General features: G+C 53.0%; 1 protein-coding gene across 3 annotated transcripts in view; it reads right to left on the reverse strand.

The window, feature by feature from the left end:
• The window catches only part of PEMT (phosphatidylethanolamine N-methyltransferase), a 42,168-nt gene that overhangs the window by 14,596 nt on the left and 9,056 nt on the right, over positions 1-18,516 (reverse strand). For all 3 annotated transcript variants that reach the window (XM_009326210.1, XM_009326208.1, XM_009326209.1), the window contains exon 3: positions 5,193-5,308. In XM_009326210.1, coding sequence (XP_009324485.1) covers positions 5,193-5,308 — 116 coding nt within the window. The remainder of the gene's footprint in view (positions 1-5,192; positions 5,309-18,516) is intronic.

Consider the following 18,516-nt stretch of genomic DNA (forward strand, 5'->3'; position numbering starts at 1 on the left):
GCGGGGGGGGGGGGGGGCGGGCCGGGAGGGTGCCCCCACCTTGGGCAAATGGAAATTGGGAAAATGGGGCTTCCCCTGACATCTCCCCACGCTTGCTCCCCACTTCCTCCAGAGTGAAGCATGGTACCAGAGGCACCCATTCTCCACCCCAGGGGGGAAAAACCCGAATCCATCAGCTCCACTCTGGCCAAATTGGGAGATTTGGCCAGTTCCTGGCAGGGTGCAAGCAGCCACGGCGGCTGCGGTCGCGCTGCACACCTGCCACAGCGTGCCGCGGGGTTTTGCACGGGGAAGCCAAGGCAGCGGGCGTCGTTCTGCCCACCCTTCCCAAAACAGAGACGCGCTTGCTCAGACACTCAGCTGTTGCTGCGCGCGTGCCACTGCTTTGTGGGAATCATAGAATGGTTTGGGTTGGAAGGGACCTCTAAAGGTCGTCTAGTCCAACCCCCCTGCCGTGGGCAGGGACAGCTTCAACTAGGTCAGGTTGCTCAGAGCCCCGTCCAACCTGACCTGGAATGTTTCCAGGGATGGGGCATCCACCACCTCTCTGGGCAACCTGGGCCAGTGTCTCACCACCCTCAGCGTAAAACATTTCTTCCTTATATCTAGTCTAAATCTACTCTCTTTTAGTTTACCACATAATAAACCACATGAACAAACCACATGAACTGGAAAAACACTCAAAATGGTACTGAAGCATGGGACAGAGATGTCACGCAGATGGGCTCGCAGGAAGAAAGTGGGAGCGAGAGAAATCGGCTGTGGTTCCTCTTGCTGGGATGCAGAGGGGACACAGGGCCAGGTTTGCACAAACAGGCGCTGATTTATTCAACTGGAGAACTGTGATTGCAACACCAGAAACTTATCAAACCCTCAGCCCAAAATACATCCCCAAAGGCCGCATGGAGCACAAAGCAAACCTGGAAATACTGTACTAAGAGAGAAGCTGAGCTTTTTAGATCTCTGCCTCTCTCAGTGGCCCACAGCAAGCATATTTTGTAATCTCTTTCCTGTAAAGGAAGGCAAAGACCTTGTGCAGCAAACTGGGTCACTGCTGGGAGCAGCTGGGAGCAGCCCAGCAGTGCTCCCTTTGCCTGATCCCAAAAATCAGCCTGGAAACTGGGGCTGGCAAATGCAATTGGGGCAGAATTGGGCCAGGGGCTGGCAGGCAGCGAGGAAGCAGCGATGGTGCAGGGTTTCAGAGGCAGCAGCAGCCAGGTGCCGTGCTCACCATGCGGGACGTCGGTCCATCCCCCGTGCCTGAGGTTTTTGTTCCTCTCGGCAAAAAGGAGGCAACGGGGGTAAAACCATCCGGTGGTGCCCAGCAGCACACACCGCAACAAAAGATCTTGTTCATTTGAAAAAAGCAACCCCAACAACACTGAAATAGTCCTGCCGATTCCACCACCAGTTGTTAGCCCAGTCATCATCTTCACAGCTTCTTTTGCCAATAATGACTTTGCTTTTCTGCCAGCGCCGGTGTGCATGTTATTTAGGTCAGTGAGGGGGGCTGTAGCAGCTTCTCCCCCCCGCCTCACATCTCAGCTGCCCGGTTTCTTCATCCAGATGCCCGGCAGCCGCACCAGCAGGGACACGAGGTGCTATTGGCCACCTGGGGCTTTTTCCGGACAGCCATCAGAGATTGCTGGCAGCGTGGCTCGGAGGGGACACGGGCTCCTTCCAGCCACACTTGATTCCCATCATCAAACTTGGTCACTTCTGCACAAAAGGCCACATGGTTCTTGGATCGATACCGTTTATACCATGCTCGTTCGGGGTACTAGCTCACAAAATTAAACAGCATTGAGCATAAAGCCAAGAGGCACCACCAGGCAATGACAAACAACCCTTTCCTGTGCAAAATCCCGTCCCAGGGTGGATTCATCTTCTTGGAAGCGTCAGCTCCAAGTGAGAAGCCCGTCCATGCAGGAGGCAGTGCCCAGCAAGTGGCATCAATGAAGGACTTCACATCAGCTGGCAGTGTGGTACCCACCAAGCCGATTGCCAAAGACACTGCCCTTGCTCAGCCTCTGCGGGGCTTGCTCCCACTGGAGGCATCACGGCCTCAGGCACCCCGAGAGCCTCCCGTCTGCAAACCCCCCTAATTCAGGGTGTGCACATGGCTGTTGCCTTTACAGCTCAGGAAAGCACCCCGAGACCCTTAAGGTGGGAAGTTCATAAGCTCCCTGCGTACAAAACCACCGGCACACGCCTGCCCCAAGATGGGGAGTTTGTCAGGGTGTGCAAAAGGGAGCACAGGAGGGCTCGGAGGCAGCGCCAGCAGCTAATTGTAGAGCTGATGCAGGGAAAGGTATCAACAACGTGATAAGGCAGGAGAGAGCGACACTGACTGTAAGTCTGGAGGACAGTTAAGGTTGTCACGTCCCATGCCACACAGATAACAGTCATAAACTGCTGGGGTAGCACAGGCAGTGCAGATAGTTCAGAAGTTCAGGAATTATTTTCACAGATAAGAGCCTCGGTGATGGCAGTTCCCTGTTTCTTGCAGAAAGAACACAGCTGTAATGAAAATAGTCATTGCCCCAAAGCAATTAAGGATGCTTGTCTTGTGCAGTTGACTAAGCAGGTCCCCCCCACCGGTCACAGGTCATTCTGGATTGCTTCTCAGAAGCAAACCAAGGCTGATAATGAAGCTCAGAGCTGGGAAGCACCTAATTGCTTAACTGAGCACAAGACATTCCTCTTCTTACACCCTTCAGAGCAAAGCTTGAATGAGAGCATCACGGCGCCGAACCAGGGACAGGACCACGGCAGAGACCCACGTGTGGGGTAGGAGGCAAAGCAGCTGCACAGCCCAGCTCCCGGGTACTTTCAGCCACGATGCCAACCTGCTCGCAAAGTTTCTGTCTGCTCTGTCCTCCCCTCCTCCACCCCCAGCTTGGAGCCTTTCAAAAAATTCAGTTGCACGAAGGAAGCAGGTTTTTAAAAACAAGAGAGAACCCGTGGGCTCCTCAATCGCTCCCTGGCAGCCCCCACCCACATAAAAAGTCCCCAAAGCACACAGAGAGGAGTTTTAAAGGCTGGATTACAGCACTGGGGGCGGAGGGACCCCCCAAGGCTGCCTTTTTGCTCGCTATCAGCAGCCAACACGCTGTGCACAAGCAACCCCGACCACTGCGCGCAGCCGAAGTGCGAGGCACAGTTTGCGCCTTGCCGGCTGGACTGCCTCCGCAGGGCTGAGGAGCAGAAAACCTGCTTTCATCAGTGCGCTCGAGCACAAGTGACTCAGAAAATAAAGGGAAAAGCGAAATAGCAAGAGCGGGTAAGACTCGTTCCCTCCCGGCATCACCGGCCGCTGAGATGACAGTGCCTGTGTCATGCAACCCGTGAGCCCCGCTCTGGCCAGCTGAACCCTGGGTTTGGAGCTGGCTGATACCTTCGTGCAAGGGCAATGGACAGGATGAATCCTTCCCAAACAGCACAAGCTCTCCAGGCTTGAGCAATAAGCCCCAGGTAGCCCTGGAGAGCTCGCTGAGCTGGGAATGGAGGCAGCAAGTCTCCCAGGTGCGTTTCAGGGCACCTCCAGCAGTTGCTGCTCTGATGACCACCCTGAAACCATCCCATCACGCCCACAATTAAGGGCTTGCCTTGCTTCAACAGCCTCCAAAGCCTGCTAACTGTCACTTGGGTGAACTTCAGTGCCAAGGAAAGGCAAGGGAATAACCCAATCATGTTGAAACACGTGGGTAAAATAAACTTCACATTGCAATCACCTGAAATGGCCTTGGCCCATCGGGTGGGCTGGCAAACGCAGTTGGCTGGTGTCTCATCTGTGTTCTGCTGAGTGTGAGCCGCCCCACCTTCTAGGAACCCTCCTCCAAAGCCAAGGTCCAAGTGGGGCTTTTCCAGCCCCCTGGGTTGACCTTGCTGTCTCCTTCAGGACCCAACTCATGGGCTGCGCAGGCAGAGCCATCCCCACAGCCACCCTCCACAGCACTCACAAACTCGTGACACAGAGCAGAGCCAGCACAGCCAGCAATGCTGGCCCTGGTAGGGCACTGAGAGGTCTGCAGGGGGAAAGCTGGGACAGATGAGGTCTCTTCGGCTCTCCCAGCAGTTCCCCATCAGTGCCTCGCTGTGACCCAGCAAGCCCAGCTGACCCAGCAGCACCACCGGGAACAGAGACTGTCCCTCCATCAGCTGTGTTTTTAATTAAAGGCAGGCACAAGGCTTTGCATTGCTTCCCAGACAACAAGTGACTATGTCATTTGTGCAAGAGACTGCTGAGACATTCCCCAGCAAAATCCAAGCCTGCTGTGTCACTAAGACATCAGCAGAACACACACATGCCCTCTGCATTGCCTGCATTCAATTACAGCCCCATTCATTGCAAGCTTTCTTACAGTTTCTGCAATAAGCAGTAGCTGGGACAAACGCAGAAGGGCAAGGGCAGGTCTTGGTGTCACTTCCAGGAAGCAAAGCTATTAAATACATGTGCAAATTCCAGCTTGAGATCTCTGCGCCTGGGAAATTACCCAAAGTACTAAACAACCCATTAGCTCTGACCCTGGCACAATTGAATCTGGGAATTTAGTAACAGAGTCTGTCTCTCTTAACAGCGTTGAAGATAAAGCCTACCAGATCGCAGATAAATTGCTGGCATTGAGGAAGTAAACCTCTCTGCTGCACTCAGAACGTCAAAGGACGTATTCCCATGGTGTATGGTGCATCAGTCATACAATACTATTAGCTAGCACAGGTGGTATTTAAAGAGATCACAGATAAGAGTTTGAAGAGACTGCTTGCTAAGTGCACAGATAATCCTGCTCTTCTACACAGGAAACTGCAGCTTCTTAAAATCAGGTTTAATTTTGTTTATGATTTTTATGAGAAAATTAAAAAATTCTGCTGTTAGATAGGATCCATCCTGTGCAGACAGCCCCCCGTCACCTGGGCTGCTCACAGGGCACCAGAAACCGCCCCCGGAGAGCGGAGCAAGGAAACCCGCGACACTCAAGGGCTGTTGACACCGATGGTTTTGGCCACGCCACCGCATCCCTCGTCTTTGTTACAAATCCTGGAATAAATCTGCTGCTGGCTGAAGGTATCCAACCATGTGAAAGCAATACGCCGGGGCTGGATCCAGCACTGCAGAGCTAATATCCCTCACCCCCCAACCCCGTAGGGGCATTTCTTTGCATCAACACGTAGCAGTATGGTTAGCTCCTTACCAATGGCTCCTCACACAGTTAAGCATCAGGATAACAGCGCCCAGGCAGTAGCAGGCAGCACGTGGAGAGCCGAAGACTCGGCTGAGCGCTCGCGTTTTGTGCTCCCATCTGGCTACCTGAAGAGACAACAGAAAACAAAGCGGGTAGTTGGGGGTGCCGGGGCGCGTGCTGCCCCAGGAGCGAGCCCCGCGGCCTCGGCCCCACACGGGGACGCACACCGCCTGCATGGCTTTGTGTGAGAAGCAAGCGGAGGCCACTGATGGGACGTGGCTTAAACCAAGCCTGGGGATGAAAGCTCTTTCTCCTACCTGTGCCAACCCCTGCTAGTGCTTGCGTTGCCCTGTTCACCAGGCCAGCCAGCAGCACTGAGGCGCTGGCTCATGGGAAAAAAACACCCTACACATCAGCTTTAGGGAATATGTGGCTCGGACAACATACGTCCAACAAGACTGAGAGCATTGCTAAGGCTGTCTCCAGACCACCAAAGCCAACAGGCCCCTGCCATGGAGCCTAGCATTGCTCTCCTAGAAGGAAAACAGATCTCTGAGTAGGGGATGGCATCTCGGGACACCCAGCTCTCATTTTCTGGGCTCTACTATCTCCTACATCCAGCTGTAGGGATCATACCTGGCAGGAACAACCCCTCCCTGCTCACTTCCAGAAAAGTTTGCAAGCATTCCCTCCCCACCAAACTCCCTCCCAGCTAAGACCTGCCAGCTTGGCCCAGAGAATTGCTTCCACTTGTACAGACTGAACCAGCTGCCCTTTGTTAGCACTCAGCAATTGTAGCCATTAAGGGCTCACCTGCACTCCTCACCCATCCCTGCGCGGCTGTCTCAACGCAATCCATACAGCACGTCAGTGACAGCCCAGGGCTCACACACATGCATGCACACACGCAGGCAGGCAGCATCTCTGGGGAGGCATTAGCATCCTTTACAGCACACTTTTCTTGGGCTGCAGTTTTAAGCTCCGTGTTCTGCAGAGCCCTGGAAGCTGACGGGCCCCTGCCCAAAATGCCTCGCGGCTGAGGAGGTGCCCCTCTCACCCTGGGAGGCTGCTGCATGCAGGTGGCTGGAGCTGCTCCCAAAATCTGCAGGGCTGGATCCACCCAAGTCACCAAATCCAGGACCCTCACTCCCAAGCTGATGAAAATCCTTACAGCCACCCTGTTTTCTACCTTTCCTGTATCCCTCAGAAAGCTGTCGCTATATTTATCGCCTCCTTTAGGCTCCATTTTCAGGCGCCAAGCCTGGGGTTTGGATCAGATCCTAAATTCAAGCCAAGCAGAGCCCACCTGGGCAATGAAGCAGGAGGTGGGAGTCAGCAGAACATCTCGGCACCAATTTGCTTCTCAGACACGGCTGGCACTTCATTAGCTTCAAATGCACTTCACTGCCTTGCATGGAGCCTGGGCAGCTTTTGGGAGGCACCTGCAACCCAGCTATTCATCTACTCTGAATGTATTTGGTCATTTGTTGGCTCTATTTGAGCAGAAAAAGGCAGCTTTGCAGGTCCCATTTTCTTCCCAGGCTGATGCAGAAGCACAAGGTGCTGCTGGTGGAGGGGGACTGCTGGCTTCAGCAGGGGAGAATGATGAAAACCTTCGATAAGCAGGGCACTGATTTCACATGCTGAGAGCTGATTCAATTAGTTATGCAATGATTGCTCTGAAATTACAAATCCACTCATGACAGAGAGAGCTGCTTCACTGCCTTTTTCTGGCTGGTATAAATAGTTTGTATTCTAAATTGAATTTAAAACACTGTGCGTCATGTTGCTGCTAAAATGGGAGCTGCTGTTTGAGTGCTGCGAGTGTGGAAAAAGAAATATAGGGTGAGTTACCACCTTTGGAAAGTAAAAAGAAGCGACCATACAGGTGATCAAGTCATAGATGGAAAAATGCAGCCATGTGCCAGTTATCTGTACCAACTTCCTAATTCCCTGGAAATTATTCTGGCGGCGTTTGCATGGATGGCAGCTCCTGGCTCGCCTTGAGAGCTTCGCAAAGCATCTCAGCCGGTGGCAGAGCTGAAGCTGAAAGAGAAGGCAGTGCTGCTGGGATCAGAGGGGAGAGCCCGTGCGGCGCCGGGAGCCGTCGAGGCGGCCTCGTAATTACCCTCGCCTTTAAAAAGGCACATCTGGGCAGCGACGGAGCGCGGTGGGGCGAGGGGACGCGTTTCCGAGCCCTTCGGGGCAGCAGCTGGCTCGGCTGCCTTGGGATCGCTCCCAGCACAGCCCAGCTCATGCTGCATCACGCTGCTGCTAACTCCCCGGCTGGGACCGAGACGCCAACTTTTATTTAGCTGTCACATCCTTCAGATGGGACCCCGGGCTCCTTTCCGAGCCCGCGTGGGAGTCATCCTGAGCAAAGCAGAGCGGGAGCCTGCGTGGGGCTGGAAGCGGCGGCGCCCGCCAGGCCCCGTGGTGATATTTCAGCAACAATTAATTTGTTCCGGTTCTGGTTCTATTCCTTGAACAGCTAATTAGTTCTGGCTCGGTTCTAATTTTCTAATTTTAGTCATTTCTAGCTAATATTAGCTCTCGTTCAACCCATGGCTACGCAGCTGGCTTAACGGTTTTATAAAATCATGAGCCGACGTGTTATTATTTACTGCATGACAGATGCAAAATGCTTTTGGCATCCTCTACGGCTGTGTGTGGGACGTGGCAGGGCTGAGACCGGCGGCCTGCCGGGGAGGGCTGTGGCTATTCCCGGTGTGCCGTTTGCTCTCTCAGCCGAGGGTGCCACCGTATGCCACCGTGCTGCCCACGGGTGAGCACAGCATCGGGGGGGGAAAAGCCCCACGCCATGGCTGTGCATCCCGGTGAGGGAGGGAAGGGAGCATTTTTATTTTTCTTCCAACCTCCGAGTCTGGAAACGGAGTTAATACAACATTTCCTGACTTACCCAAGGGTCAAAGCAATAGAAAAATTCAAGGCTCCTTTTCCAAAGCTCCCAGCCCTCTGCTTTCACTTTAGGATACTTGGTGAGGGCTGTAAGTAATTTTTTTAATGTTTCCCCCAATGCTCGTTATTGAAATAAATCAACGAGCGGATGTGGCTGCAAAGCCGGGGAGTGCTCTTGGGTCCCATGTTCTGCCTTTGGCAGGCCGTTTCGGCGCTCACCGGGGGCAGGCGCAGCCGGCTGTTATTCCCAGGGAATCGCTGTCTCCTCTACGTAAATTCGGGGCCGATTTCTACATAACCGAACCGAGCCATCTCCCCAACCGCTCGGGCAAGTGCGTAAACACAAATGAAAGCGCTGGCACGCTTCCCCAGTGGCTGTCCTGATGCAAAGCTCTGAGTTCTCTTTGCTTTTTTTGGGCAGGCAAACCTTCCCGAGCCACCTCGAGAAGGGCCACAAATATCTATTCGAAAAGCAATTTCATCTCAGCAACCTGCCTCCGCAGCTGATCAACGGGAAATGCTCTTTACAGCTCTGCGTGCGTGGCAGGCCATCGCCTCTCATTAATATTTAGTATTTGTTTCAAGGAAATTGATTATTTTTGTCTGCCATCCAGGGAAGCTGGCTTTTGAACATGCTACATTTTAATTTGCTCAAGCCCAGCTCTGAAATAGAGACTTTGTTCTGTTTCACATGACTCCATTTCTATATCTGGCTCGCCCCCGAGATGGGGAACGAAACCAGAAAGCCCAAAGGCCTTCTGGTCTAAGGGATCTTCTGCATCTCGATGCTAATCGGCCCGTCTATGTCCTCGCATCGCCCCATCGCCATAGTATCCGAAGAAGACCATGAGGGCGTTAGTGAATTTACCCTCGCAGCATGCCTGGGAGGCTGGGATGGATTAGCAGCTCCCTACAACCCAAGGGAAACTGAGGCACCGGCGGGTTGAGGTGAGCGGCTGCTTCCCAGCTCTCCGGGAAGCAGGGTGGCAGGGCTGTGCCCATGTCCCGGGAAATCCCAGACTCATCATCCACCTCGGGAGATGCTCTGCCCACTTCTGAGGATGCTCTTGCCCTGGCCAAACTGTTGGCATAAAAAAGTTCAGTGCCCAAGACTAGGCTGGAGAAAAGATGACAGTGAATAGGATACGCTGCCTTCGCTGTACCCGTCTCGCAGTATTTGCCAGCATGAAGGATTCTGCCCCATCACGTGGGCTCTAGGAAGCAACCCACCGAGAGACCTAAAACTCAGAAACTCCTTGAAAAGCCCAGAAGGTCAGCTCCTCGGGGCATGTCTGCACCCCGGTCCCAAGAGGATGCGCGTGCGTAGGGTGAGCCCTGCATGCACGGGCAATTCAGTCCCCCCCCCAAAAAAAACCTTAAGACAAAACCGACCTGAGCAAATTTTTAAACTTTCTCCTTCAGTCTGACCTCTCCTAGGCCAGCCGTGGGGGTGCATCCTCCCGCAGGTGCTGGGGCAGGAGGAACCCCGACTCTGGACTTAAACGGCTCCACGCGAGCGTCTCCCATCGCAGGAGACGTGCCCTGGCTAGCTCGTAACCTGATGAAAGGGCAGGAAACCTGATGTTATCCTTATTTCACCTACAGGGACCAGAGGCACCGATCTGTTCCCCTGTATGAAAAATCCATTTTTCCTTTCTGATTCCCTGGAATCCCTTGTTAAAGCCTAACGATATTCCCTGCTCTCTGTCACTGCTTGGATGCTGGAAAACAACCCTGCTTGCAGCTACCATGTTTATCTAAAAGACAGGGAGGCAAAAGATACACCTGGGCGCCCGAAGTCTGACTGCGGTGCTCCCAGGAGCGAGCAGGGAAGCAGAGCCAACGCAGAGCAGCAACAGCAGAGCAGGCTGCAATGTAAACGCACATCCACCGCCCGCCTGCGAGCGCCGGGGCTGGCTGACCTTTGCCGAATGCCAGAGGAGCCAGCCTTTCTGGCTGTCCCGAGCGACCGCGGAGGAAATGAGTGTGGCCTGACCTTATCTATCCTAACGAACTGCGCTCGAGCCCCCCTGCAGTCGGCAGTGCTTAGTGTGTGCTGGTACGGCAGTGCCGACGGTGCCGGTTGAATACCGCAGCCAGGCTGAAAGCTCCAGCCTGGGCTCCTGCGGCTGCTCAAGGCAAATGTCCGAGCGCTCGTGCTGCTTCTAGGTGAGAAAAACTCTGCTTTTCTAGGAGATTGCAAACCTCAGGAGAGACGGGAGGGGAAACTGCAGGGCTGGTCCTGGGGAGGATCGTGCACGGCAGCCCCGAGAGGTGCGCAGGGGCAGTTCCCGCAGCTCGCCGGCACGGCACTGAGCCCCTGGCACAGGAACAGCACCAGACGAGGCTGGCATGTGCCCATGTGCAGCCTCATCCGAAACATTGGCCCGCCGAGCGCCCGCCCCAGCACCGGGCACCGGCACTGGCTTTCCGAAGGCATGTGCAGAAACACCCTGGGGACCGGCGTGCCACTGGCAGCAAGAACATGATTAGCAGGAGCTCTGGGCAGCGAAGGCAGGAGGAGAAGAACAGAACAAACCACGGTTTAATTTGTACAAGCTGGTAATTATAGTCGCTATCTGTCTGAAATCTCTATTGAGTTTATTTAAATATGTTCTCCGTGAAGGCCATTCAGACAGGAATTATCAAGGTGTTGCAGCAGAGGAGATAATGCCATGCAGTTTTCAACAGATCAAGGGCTGATTAGGAGGAATTAATTAGCTGCTTAAACAGTCCTTGACTCGCTGCAGCAATTAGCTGTCACCTCCACGCAGTCACGTTCCCTGTGCAGCAGCGTCGGCGATACGAAGCGCCTGTCAGCAGAACTGCCTTCCCCGTGCTGCCGGTGAGCACCGGGCCTGCCCCGGGTGGGCGCGTGACCCTGGGAAGGTGCCCTAAACCCACAAGGTTTAGCCCGTGGCCGGGGCTCGGCAGACAGGCAGTGATGCATTGGGCTGCGGTGACTCCCTCGCACCCGCCGCGGCGCCCATCGCCGGTCGGTACACGTGCGTCCGTGCGGCTCCCAACACGAGGCAGACAACGGATGTCTTCCCTCTTCCAGCCTTTAGCGGGCCAGTCCCTCGTGCATCCCGCATCCACCATCTCTTATATGCTATGAGCCACCCGTTCTCAGCTGCACTCCACCACCGGGGCTGGCTGATCATCCAGCAGCCTTAATCCCTTGCTGCCCCTTTGGCAGGGCAGGAGCATCGCCCCCCTCCTCTGCCCATCCGAGCCGTCACCCAGCCTTCCCCAAGCCCTCATCCCACCCAGCCCTGCCCGCTGCCGCCCCTCCGTCCCGCCGCAGCACTGCTTGGGGTCCCTGGCTGCTCACCCCTGTCCCTCCCGGCGCAGCCCGTGGCACAAGACCTGTCTACAGGGCGCATCTGAGGTGGGCGCTGGCTCCAGGGCAGGCTGGGAGCGGGTGCTGCAGGGCAAGCACTAAATCATGGAAAGAGCTGGTGTTGCAGAGCTGCCTGGGGAAAGCAGGCTGAGCTGTCCCCGGCAGGACACTTTCCAGAGGCAGGAGGGGAAGCCGATGCCCAGGGGCAACCGTGAAACCACCTTCTATCCCTCCTGCTAGCACAGCAGCCCGGGGGAGCCGGTCCCAGGCTGCCAGCTCCTGTCAGCACCCCGACAGGCTCCACTTTGTTTAATTGCTTCCTGCCTGCACTGGGGAAAGCTGCGGCAGCTCTGGACTACCTGATCTAGAGACCGAGTTATTTATCTGAAGGCTTCTTAACTTGCAGGCACCCATTTACAGAGAGCCATCAGGCGGTAATGGAGCCCAAAAGCTTTTTAGCAAATTATTAAAGCCCTGTGAAGTTCCCCCACTAAGTACTGGAGCAGCAGCTTCCAGTTCATGCAATTAAAACACTGAAGCGATATTAGAAGTGACAGGCACCATCTTAACGGCTTCATGTGAGCTGTAAGGCAACACGGGCCGGAGACTTTTCCCGTGCAGCTTGTAAAGGTTTTTTTTATGGTAATGCACCAAGAAAAGATGCACCCAGAGAGGGACTGCTGATGAGCAACGGGCACTGAGGACAATGGGTGACAGCCCATGCATGGGGAGCTTGAGCAGGGCAGGGACTCCCCGTCGGAGCCTGGAGGTTCCAGGCACCCCAAACTGATGGTCAGAGACCTGACACGTGTCCCAAGAGATGGAGGCGGGCCGGCTCAGCCGTAAAAGGTCTCCCCAGGAGGCTACACCAGTTAGTTTGTCCCCTTTCCCATTTCCCCACCGGTACGATGGCAATAACAGCTGTCAGCAAGCCGCAGCCGAGCAGGACGGCTTAGCTCATCCGTGTCTGCCAAGGGCTTTCAGTTTGGAAAGGAAGGCGTCGATTTGACTCAAGGAAGACTTTTCCATTGCCTTTCACGGGCTCTGGATGGGGGGGGTTGTTGGTTATTCCAGCCAAAAGAAACAGCAGTGGGGTTTTGGAGAGACGGGGTTTCGGTATGTAGACTGGCTACACGGTGATACTGCGGCGTGGAACCGCCAGTTGGAGCGACGGGGCTGTACACCCAGGTGACACGAGAGTTTCACGGAGGGAAAAACCACACGTTTGCAGGCTCTCGCAGTGGAACCGGAGGCTTGGAAAGCACAAAATGCTGCAGAATCGTGAGAACATCCAAGGGGCTGAAGAAGACAACTATCTACAAGCGGAAAGCAGGGCGGGCTCCTCTCCAAAACCAAGGGGCTGGTTGTGGAGCTGCAGCACTGAGACGAGCCGGTGTGACAAACCCTTGCTGCCCGCAATGCCCATCACCCAAATGAGCGGGTTAAGAGGATGAAATGCAAGCTCGAGTGCCTCTTCTAGTGACTTTTCCCCAATGAAGCTGACGCGCCGCTGCTGACGGGTTCGATGGGGTCCAGTCTGAGCACTTCAACACAGGGAGAAGAGTAAAGTGACTCCACACCCAGCCTGCTTCCACAGTGTATGAGTTTAGCCTAAAAAATACCACCACCACCCCCCCGCATCCATCCCCAGTGAAAGTAATTGGACTGAAATGGCACAGGTCACCTCAGCTAGCAGCCTTGAGTTGGGGAAACAAAACAAGCCGGCAGGTAAACAGATAAGGGTTTCGTAAGGACTAGGTACGCTTTACCTCAAAGCCATCCCTTGAGATTACCTCCACATGAGTCTTTACCTTGAATCCACTCATGATAAACAGCTAGATAATAAATTTAATTTCTCTAGTAGTGTTTATGTGATTTGTCAAAGTACCATCTCATTAGCTGGTTGCAATAAAAACAAGCCCCTGCTTAACGTACACCAAGGCAGCCCGGGTCCGTCAATGTTCCATGAGCCACATCCTCTCCTCTTCAATAAAAACAGAAATGTCATGGAATACGGGCTGTATTTGCTAGCAATTTCCAACACAAAATCTGAGCAGTTTCTCCTCAAGGCAAGGAGCTCATGATTTATGTCCAAAGAGCTGCAAGCTGAAGGTAGGGGATTTCAAGTAACCCAGAACGAGCTGTGTTAATTAATTTTGAGAGTGGGCATTGGGAGCCCTTACGAGCAGCTCCCCAAGACTGAGCAGGGGAAGGGTGATGCGCTCCAGCCACAGGGAATCAGCCTGCACGGCCCAAACAGACTCTCCCGGCCAACAAAACCCATGGAAAAAGTATCTGTGAAATAATGATTTCTCCAGAGCGCAGCACAGGATGGGGAAGGACCTTTCCAGTCCCAGCCTGGGACGTGGTGGGGATGGCCAAGCACCGGGAGGGACATGGGCTGCATGGGGGAACGGGGAGAAGCCAGGATCCACCCAGCTCCTCTAAACCAATAATACAACCAAATAAAATAATCTCCCCAGATTAGGGAAAGGCAGAGGCTGCCCCTACACAAGTATTTGGGGCTCTGCTGGAGCCCAGAGGGAAGGCAACTACTGCCAGATGAGCATCTCATGCGCAGGACGGTGAAGCATTTTGCCCGGTGTATTGCCGGATTTTTTTTCATCTTCCACGCCCAGATGACTTGGCCCACACTCAGCTTCCCATTGCACACAGCTCCCATCCAGAAAACCACAAACCTCGTATTTTCATACATTTTTCTGAAGCTCAGAGCATTTTCTCTGAGTGAAACAGGTCTGATTTTCCTCAGGCAGTCCACAGCAGGCACATCCCCAAACCAACCAGAAGCAAAGGTGTGCGTCGCTCTCTCGAGTGACTGAGAACATTCTGCCCATCTCACATCCTGTATTTGCTTATTTTTTTTTCCTGTTGCTCATACTCAAGCAACACTAAAAAAAGCAAAGCTGGAGAAAGTGCCTGAAGTGTTATACACGCAGCCGCTTTACCAAAACAGACCGTCTACCCAGAAGACCCATTTTCAAACAAAGCGATCCAACAATAGCACTGACGATGTTTGAACTGGCATCGATTTAGAAAGACAAGCTCTTTGCTGCACCACACTGTCAGCAAGCGCTCAGTACAAATGCCACGTTACAAGACAAACGCCTCTCTTTTTCTTAAGACTTCCCTTCTATTTTCGTGCCTCCGCTCCGTTGCGTTATTTCCAAATCAGGCCCCTGGATCCCAGTGGATCCACAGTGCTGAGGTCAAGTCCCCCTGAATTCGCTGCCGACTTCAACGCCTTGGGTTTGGTTTTAAATGTGGGGACAAAGCTTTTCATCTTCGTTACAAAGCATCTATCCTGCTCTTCAAAGCTTTCCAACGATTGATGCAAACCTCTAGTTCGAATCGCCATCGCCGTTGCAAATAAGGTCAGCCTGATTAAAAAAGTTATTCTAGCTGGAATAAAAATGGACAGTCTTCAGCAAGTACATCCTATGTAAGAAATATCCTCTTAGTGATCTGAGACAAGTCTTCACTCGCTCTAGGTAAAAGGAGATTGAGGTCACCTCGCGACTCTGACATTTCTTGCAGCCTCTGATTCATTGCAAAGAGACCGTATAAAGCTACACCGGAGATGTCAGCTAATTCAAGTGGCTTTTTGCTCTATGTATTCAGTTGCAGCTCTGATATGTGTTCAGGTACCAGGGGCCGTGTGAGCACCCAGCTGTGTCACCGTGTCCCCAACCAGCTGGACCTGCAGATGTGCCACTGCCTGCAACCGAAAACGGGCTGGATGCCGCAGTATTTCAAATCGGGCAATTCTTCAAGCAGATGTGGCCCATGGGAGTAGAAATACTTTGGCTCTGTTGTCTTAAAGATTAAATCAGAAGCTCCGGCTCACCCAACACACAAGAATAAGAAGGAGCTGGCAGGAGAGAAGGGGATGGAGAAAGGCTGGGGGTGATCAACAGGCAGAAGCCTCTAGAGACGCAAACACATCAACACACAACCACACAGCCCCACGCGGAGGAAGAAAAAAGCAGCCGAGCCATCCCAGCGCTGCCCGGGAACTCGTGTTTGATGTGAGGGTTTTCAGACCCGGGCATCATCTTTGCAGTTTGCTCTCGTTAATAGGTTTGCTTGGATTCCAGCTCAGCCCAGCTCATTAGCCACACCGCCGAATCCAACACTAATTCTGGATCACTCCTATTGCTACAAATAAATAATAAAATTGCCTCCACCCAGGGGTTGTTTTCTTCCTCTCTCCCCCTAATGCAGGTCTGGTAGCATCTCATGTGTCCGTTAATGAAGTCCATTATATCCAGAGTTTCTCAGCAAGTAAAAATTACAATCATTAGCCAGTGACTGACGAGAGACAGAAACACCATTTCTGCCCCGGCTGGCAATAACAGTACGCCAAGTACACGTCCCAGCGAGTCGAGCCTTGCTCTCCCGTAATATGGTACCCAATGTTCTTCATTAGCATCTCTCTTTTTAATAGAGCAAGACAGCGTCCTGCAGCAGGTCGCAATTACACACAACAATTAATTCAGGGAGAAACAATGATGGGTGTCGCAGAGGCACATTTTGCAGCGGGGTTTTCAGAAGGTGAAGTGGAAGATGATTAGGAACATTTTAAAGCCCTGCCTAAAACCGAAAACAAAACAAGTGGAGGCACAAGTGACAGCACGGTAGAGGAGACACGACTGGTTTCCTTGTAAACTACTTGGTAATTTTTGTTTTAAATAGTAAAGAAACACAACAATTATTCTGTTGGTCATAATACCCCAATGACCAGGACCAGCAGTCTCGGACCAGGACTTCTTGTGCTATTTGCAAACAACACACAAAGCCAGCTCGGCTTCTCCCAGAGCTGCAGCCGCTCTCTTGCTGCCCTTTTGTGAAATAAGGGTTTAATTCTCTGGAATAAGTCTGCTAATAAGGACTCCCAACACACCCGTCCTCTGGACAGCGTGTACTCGCTCATCGCTCCCCCAGGGGCTGTGATGGGAGGGGGGACAGGGAAGGGGAGAGGGGAAAAAAAAAAAAAAAAGCCTCGCAGAGCACAAAATGCAAGAGAAATCTAATACCCCTTCGCAGAGTAGTGAGAGTTCGTTGGAAAAGAGGTACTGGCTGCACCGGCCGCGCTCGGCGGAGCGCCGATTTTGGCTGGAGGGCCTCCTGTCCTCCCGCTGCTCGACATATCACGTTCCACGCTTCGTGTTAAGCCTCCCCTGGGAACATTTCCCACGGCGCCGAGGACACGCATGTTTGCGATGCTGCTGTCGTCCCGGCGGCCAACAATAGAGAGGGACAATTTGATCTTTATGTAACGCGGGCAGCTGCCCGCTCTGTTCCCCTCTCCTCGGGGATGAGATGTTCAAACAGCATGGCACAACAAATAATAACGATCTGAAGGGTTAAATACAACCATCGAACCCCTCGGGCTTACCGGTGTTACCACTGGGGTTCCTGGGGGTGTTGATGGGTGTAACCACGTGCCCCATGGTATTTGTTCAATGCAAGAAACATTAAGACCCAGTGATCTGCACCCCAGGGGAGCTCCTTCCTCCTTCTGAAGCCTCAAAGCCTAATGCTGAGATGCACGCATGAGGCTGCACGCAGTGCTCAAACCCTCTTGCAGTCTTGCAATCCATGTATTTGTACCGGAGCCCTGCACAGAGGTGTACGGGGGAGGCTGAGCGAGCCCTTCCAGCTAGGATCCCCGCACATCCGCACCAGGGACCAAGCCTGATGGGTACAGGCAGGAAAGTAATGTTCCTCCGTTGGGCAATGCACTCGCTTTGGCTTCCGAGTACATCAATCTCCGCAAAATGATTGCACGACAAAATCTTGAAATGAAACTAATTCATTGCTGTTCTCCAGCCTTGGGAATCAAGTGAGTAACTCTGCAGTCATTAAAAAAAAGTCCTGGTAAAAACAAACAGGAAAGGGCACTTAATAGGAATGTTTTGTAGTTAAAAATACTGTATCTCGTCCGAGGTCATTCAGTTTTTAATAGCCACGCGTGCCCTAAGGTGATCTGATATGGTATTGCTCCAGCCCTGTTATGGGTGTACACTGTAGTCACAGACGGATGGACGGGGGGTTTTTTTTTCCCAGTTCAAAATCCTCCCCGGTATTTTGCAGATTGAGCATCTGCTGTTGGACTCACCGCAGAAAACACAGATCTGAGGGAAGAAGCAGGAATAGGAACATCTGACTACATGGGAGGATTTGGGGTCCCTCTTCTCTTCACCCAGCAAGACTGACGAGGATGATGCTCAACTTTTTCTTTCTAAAAGGGGCATTTCTATAGCAAAGGAGAGGCTCGAGCCAGAGGCGGTCACACTGAGCACCAGGCAGGCACAGAGCTGATGCTGGAGAAAGGGCAGGAGGCGAGAAAAGTAGGCAGAAGGAGAACTGTAAAGGATCATAAAAGCTGCATGTACATTTTCCTTCCCTGAAAATGCCTTTGTGCTTTTATGGCGAGGAGCTGCTACAATTACAGCTTCTTTTATAAGCGAAGCACAAACCAGATAATGAGCAAACCTCCCACCGCACAAAGGAGGCTACGAAGGCATTCTGTGAGCCCTGACGGTCAGGCTTCCCCGCAACAGCTGAAGGCAAAGAAAATTGCTAAAACCCATCTCCATTTCACCCACTTCAGGAGTGTGAGCTGCTCGCAGCCTGCTTTTTCTTCCCAAAAGCGCAAAAAGGATCACACCAAAAATGCTTGTGCCTACACAGACAGCGAGTGAAAACCCTTCAGCCAGACAAAGCAGCAGCTCGCACGTCCCGACCTGCAGAACAAGCCCATGGCTGCATCATCCCTGGTCTGAAGGAGCAAAGAGAGGGAACAAAAAAGGTTTTGCAAGGAAAAAAAACCAAGCCAGATACTGCCAAATCCAGATGACTAGGTAATGCACGGCAGAGGTTCATGATTTCAACGACGCATGGGAAAATCAAGAGCTCCCGCCAGCCCTCCTCTCCCTGACCCCAACATTTGCTGGGAGGTCGGGGGGGTTGGACGAAGCCACACGCAGGTGTGCAAGCCTGGGGCTTCCAGCTTTTCTGGCAACTAAATTTGTAGTTTTCTAAGAGCTG

This window comes from Pygoscelis adeliae, unplaced genomic scaffold (genome assembly GCF_000699105.1).
Source record: "Pygoscelis adeliae isolate BGI_AS28 unplaced genomic scaffold, ASM69910v1 Scaffold456, whole genome shotgun sequence".
Classification (NCBI taxonomy): domain Eukaryota; kingdom Metazoa; phylum Chordata; class Aves; order Sphenisciformes; family Spheniscidae; genus Pygoscelis; species Pygoscelis adeliae.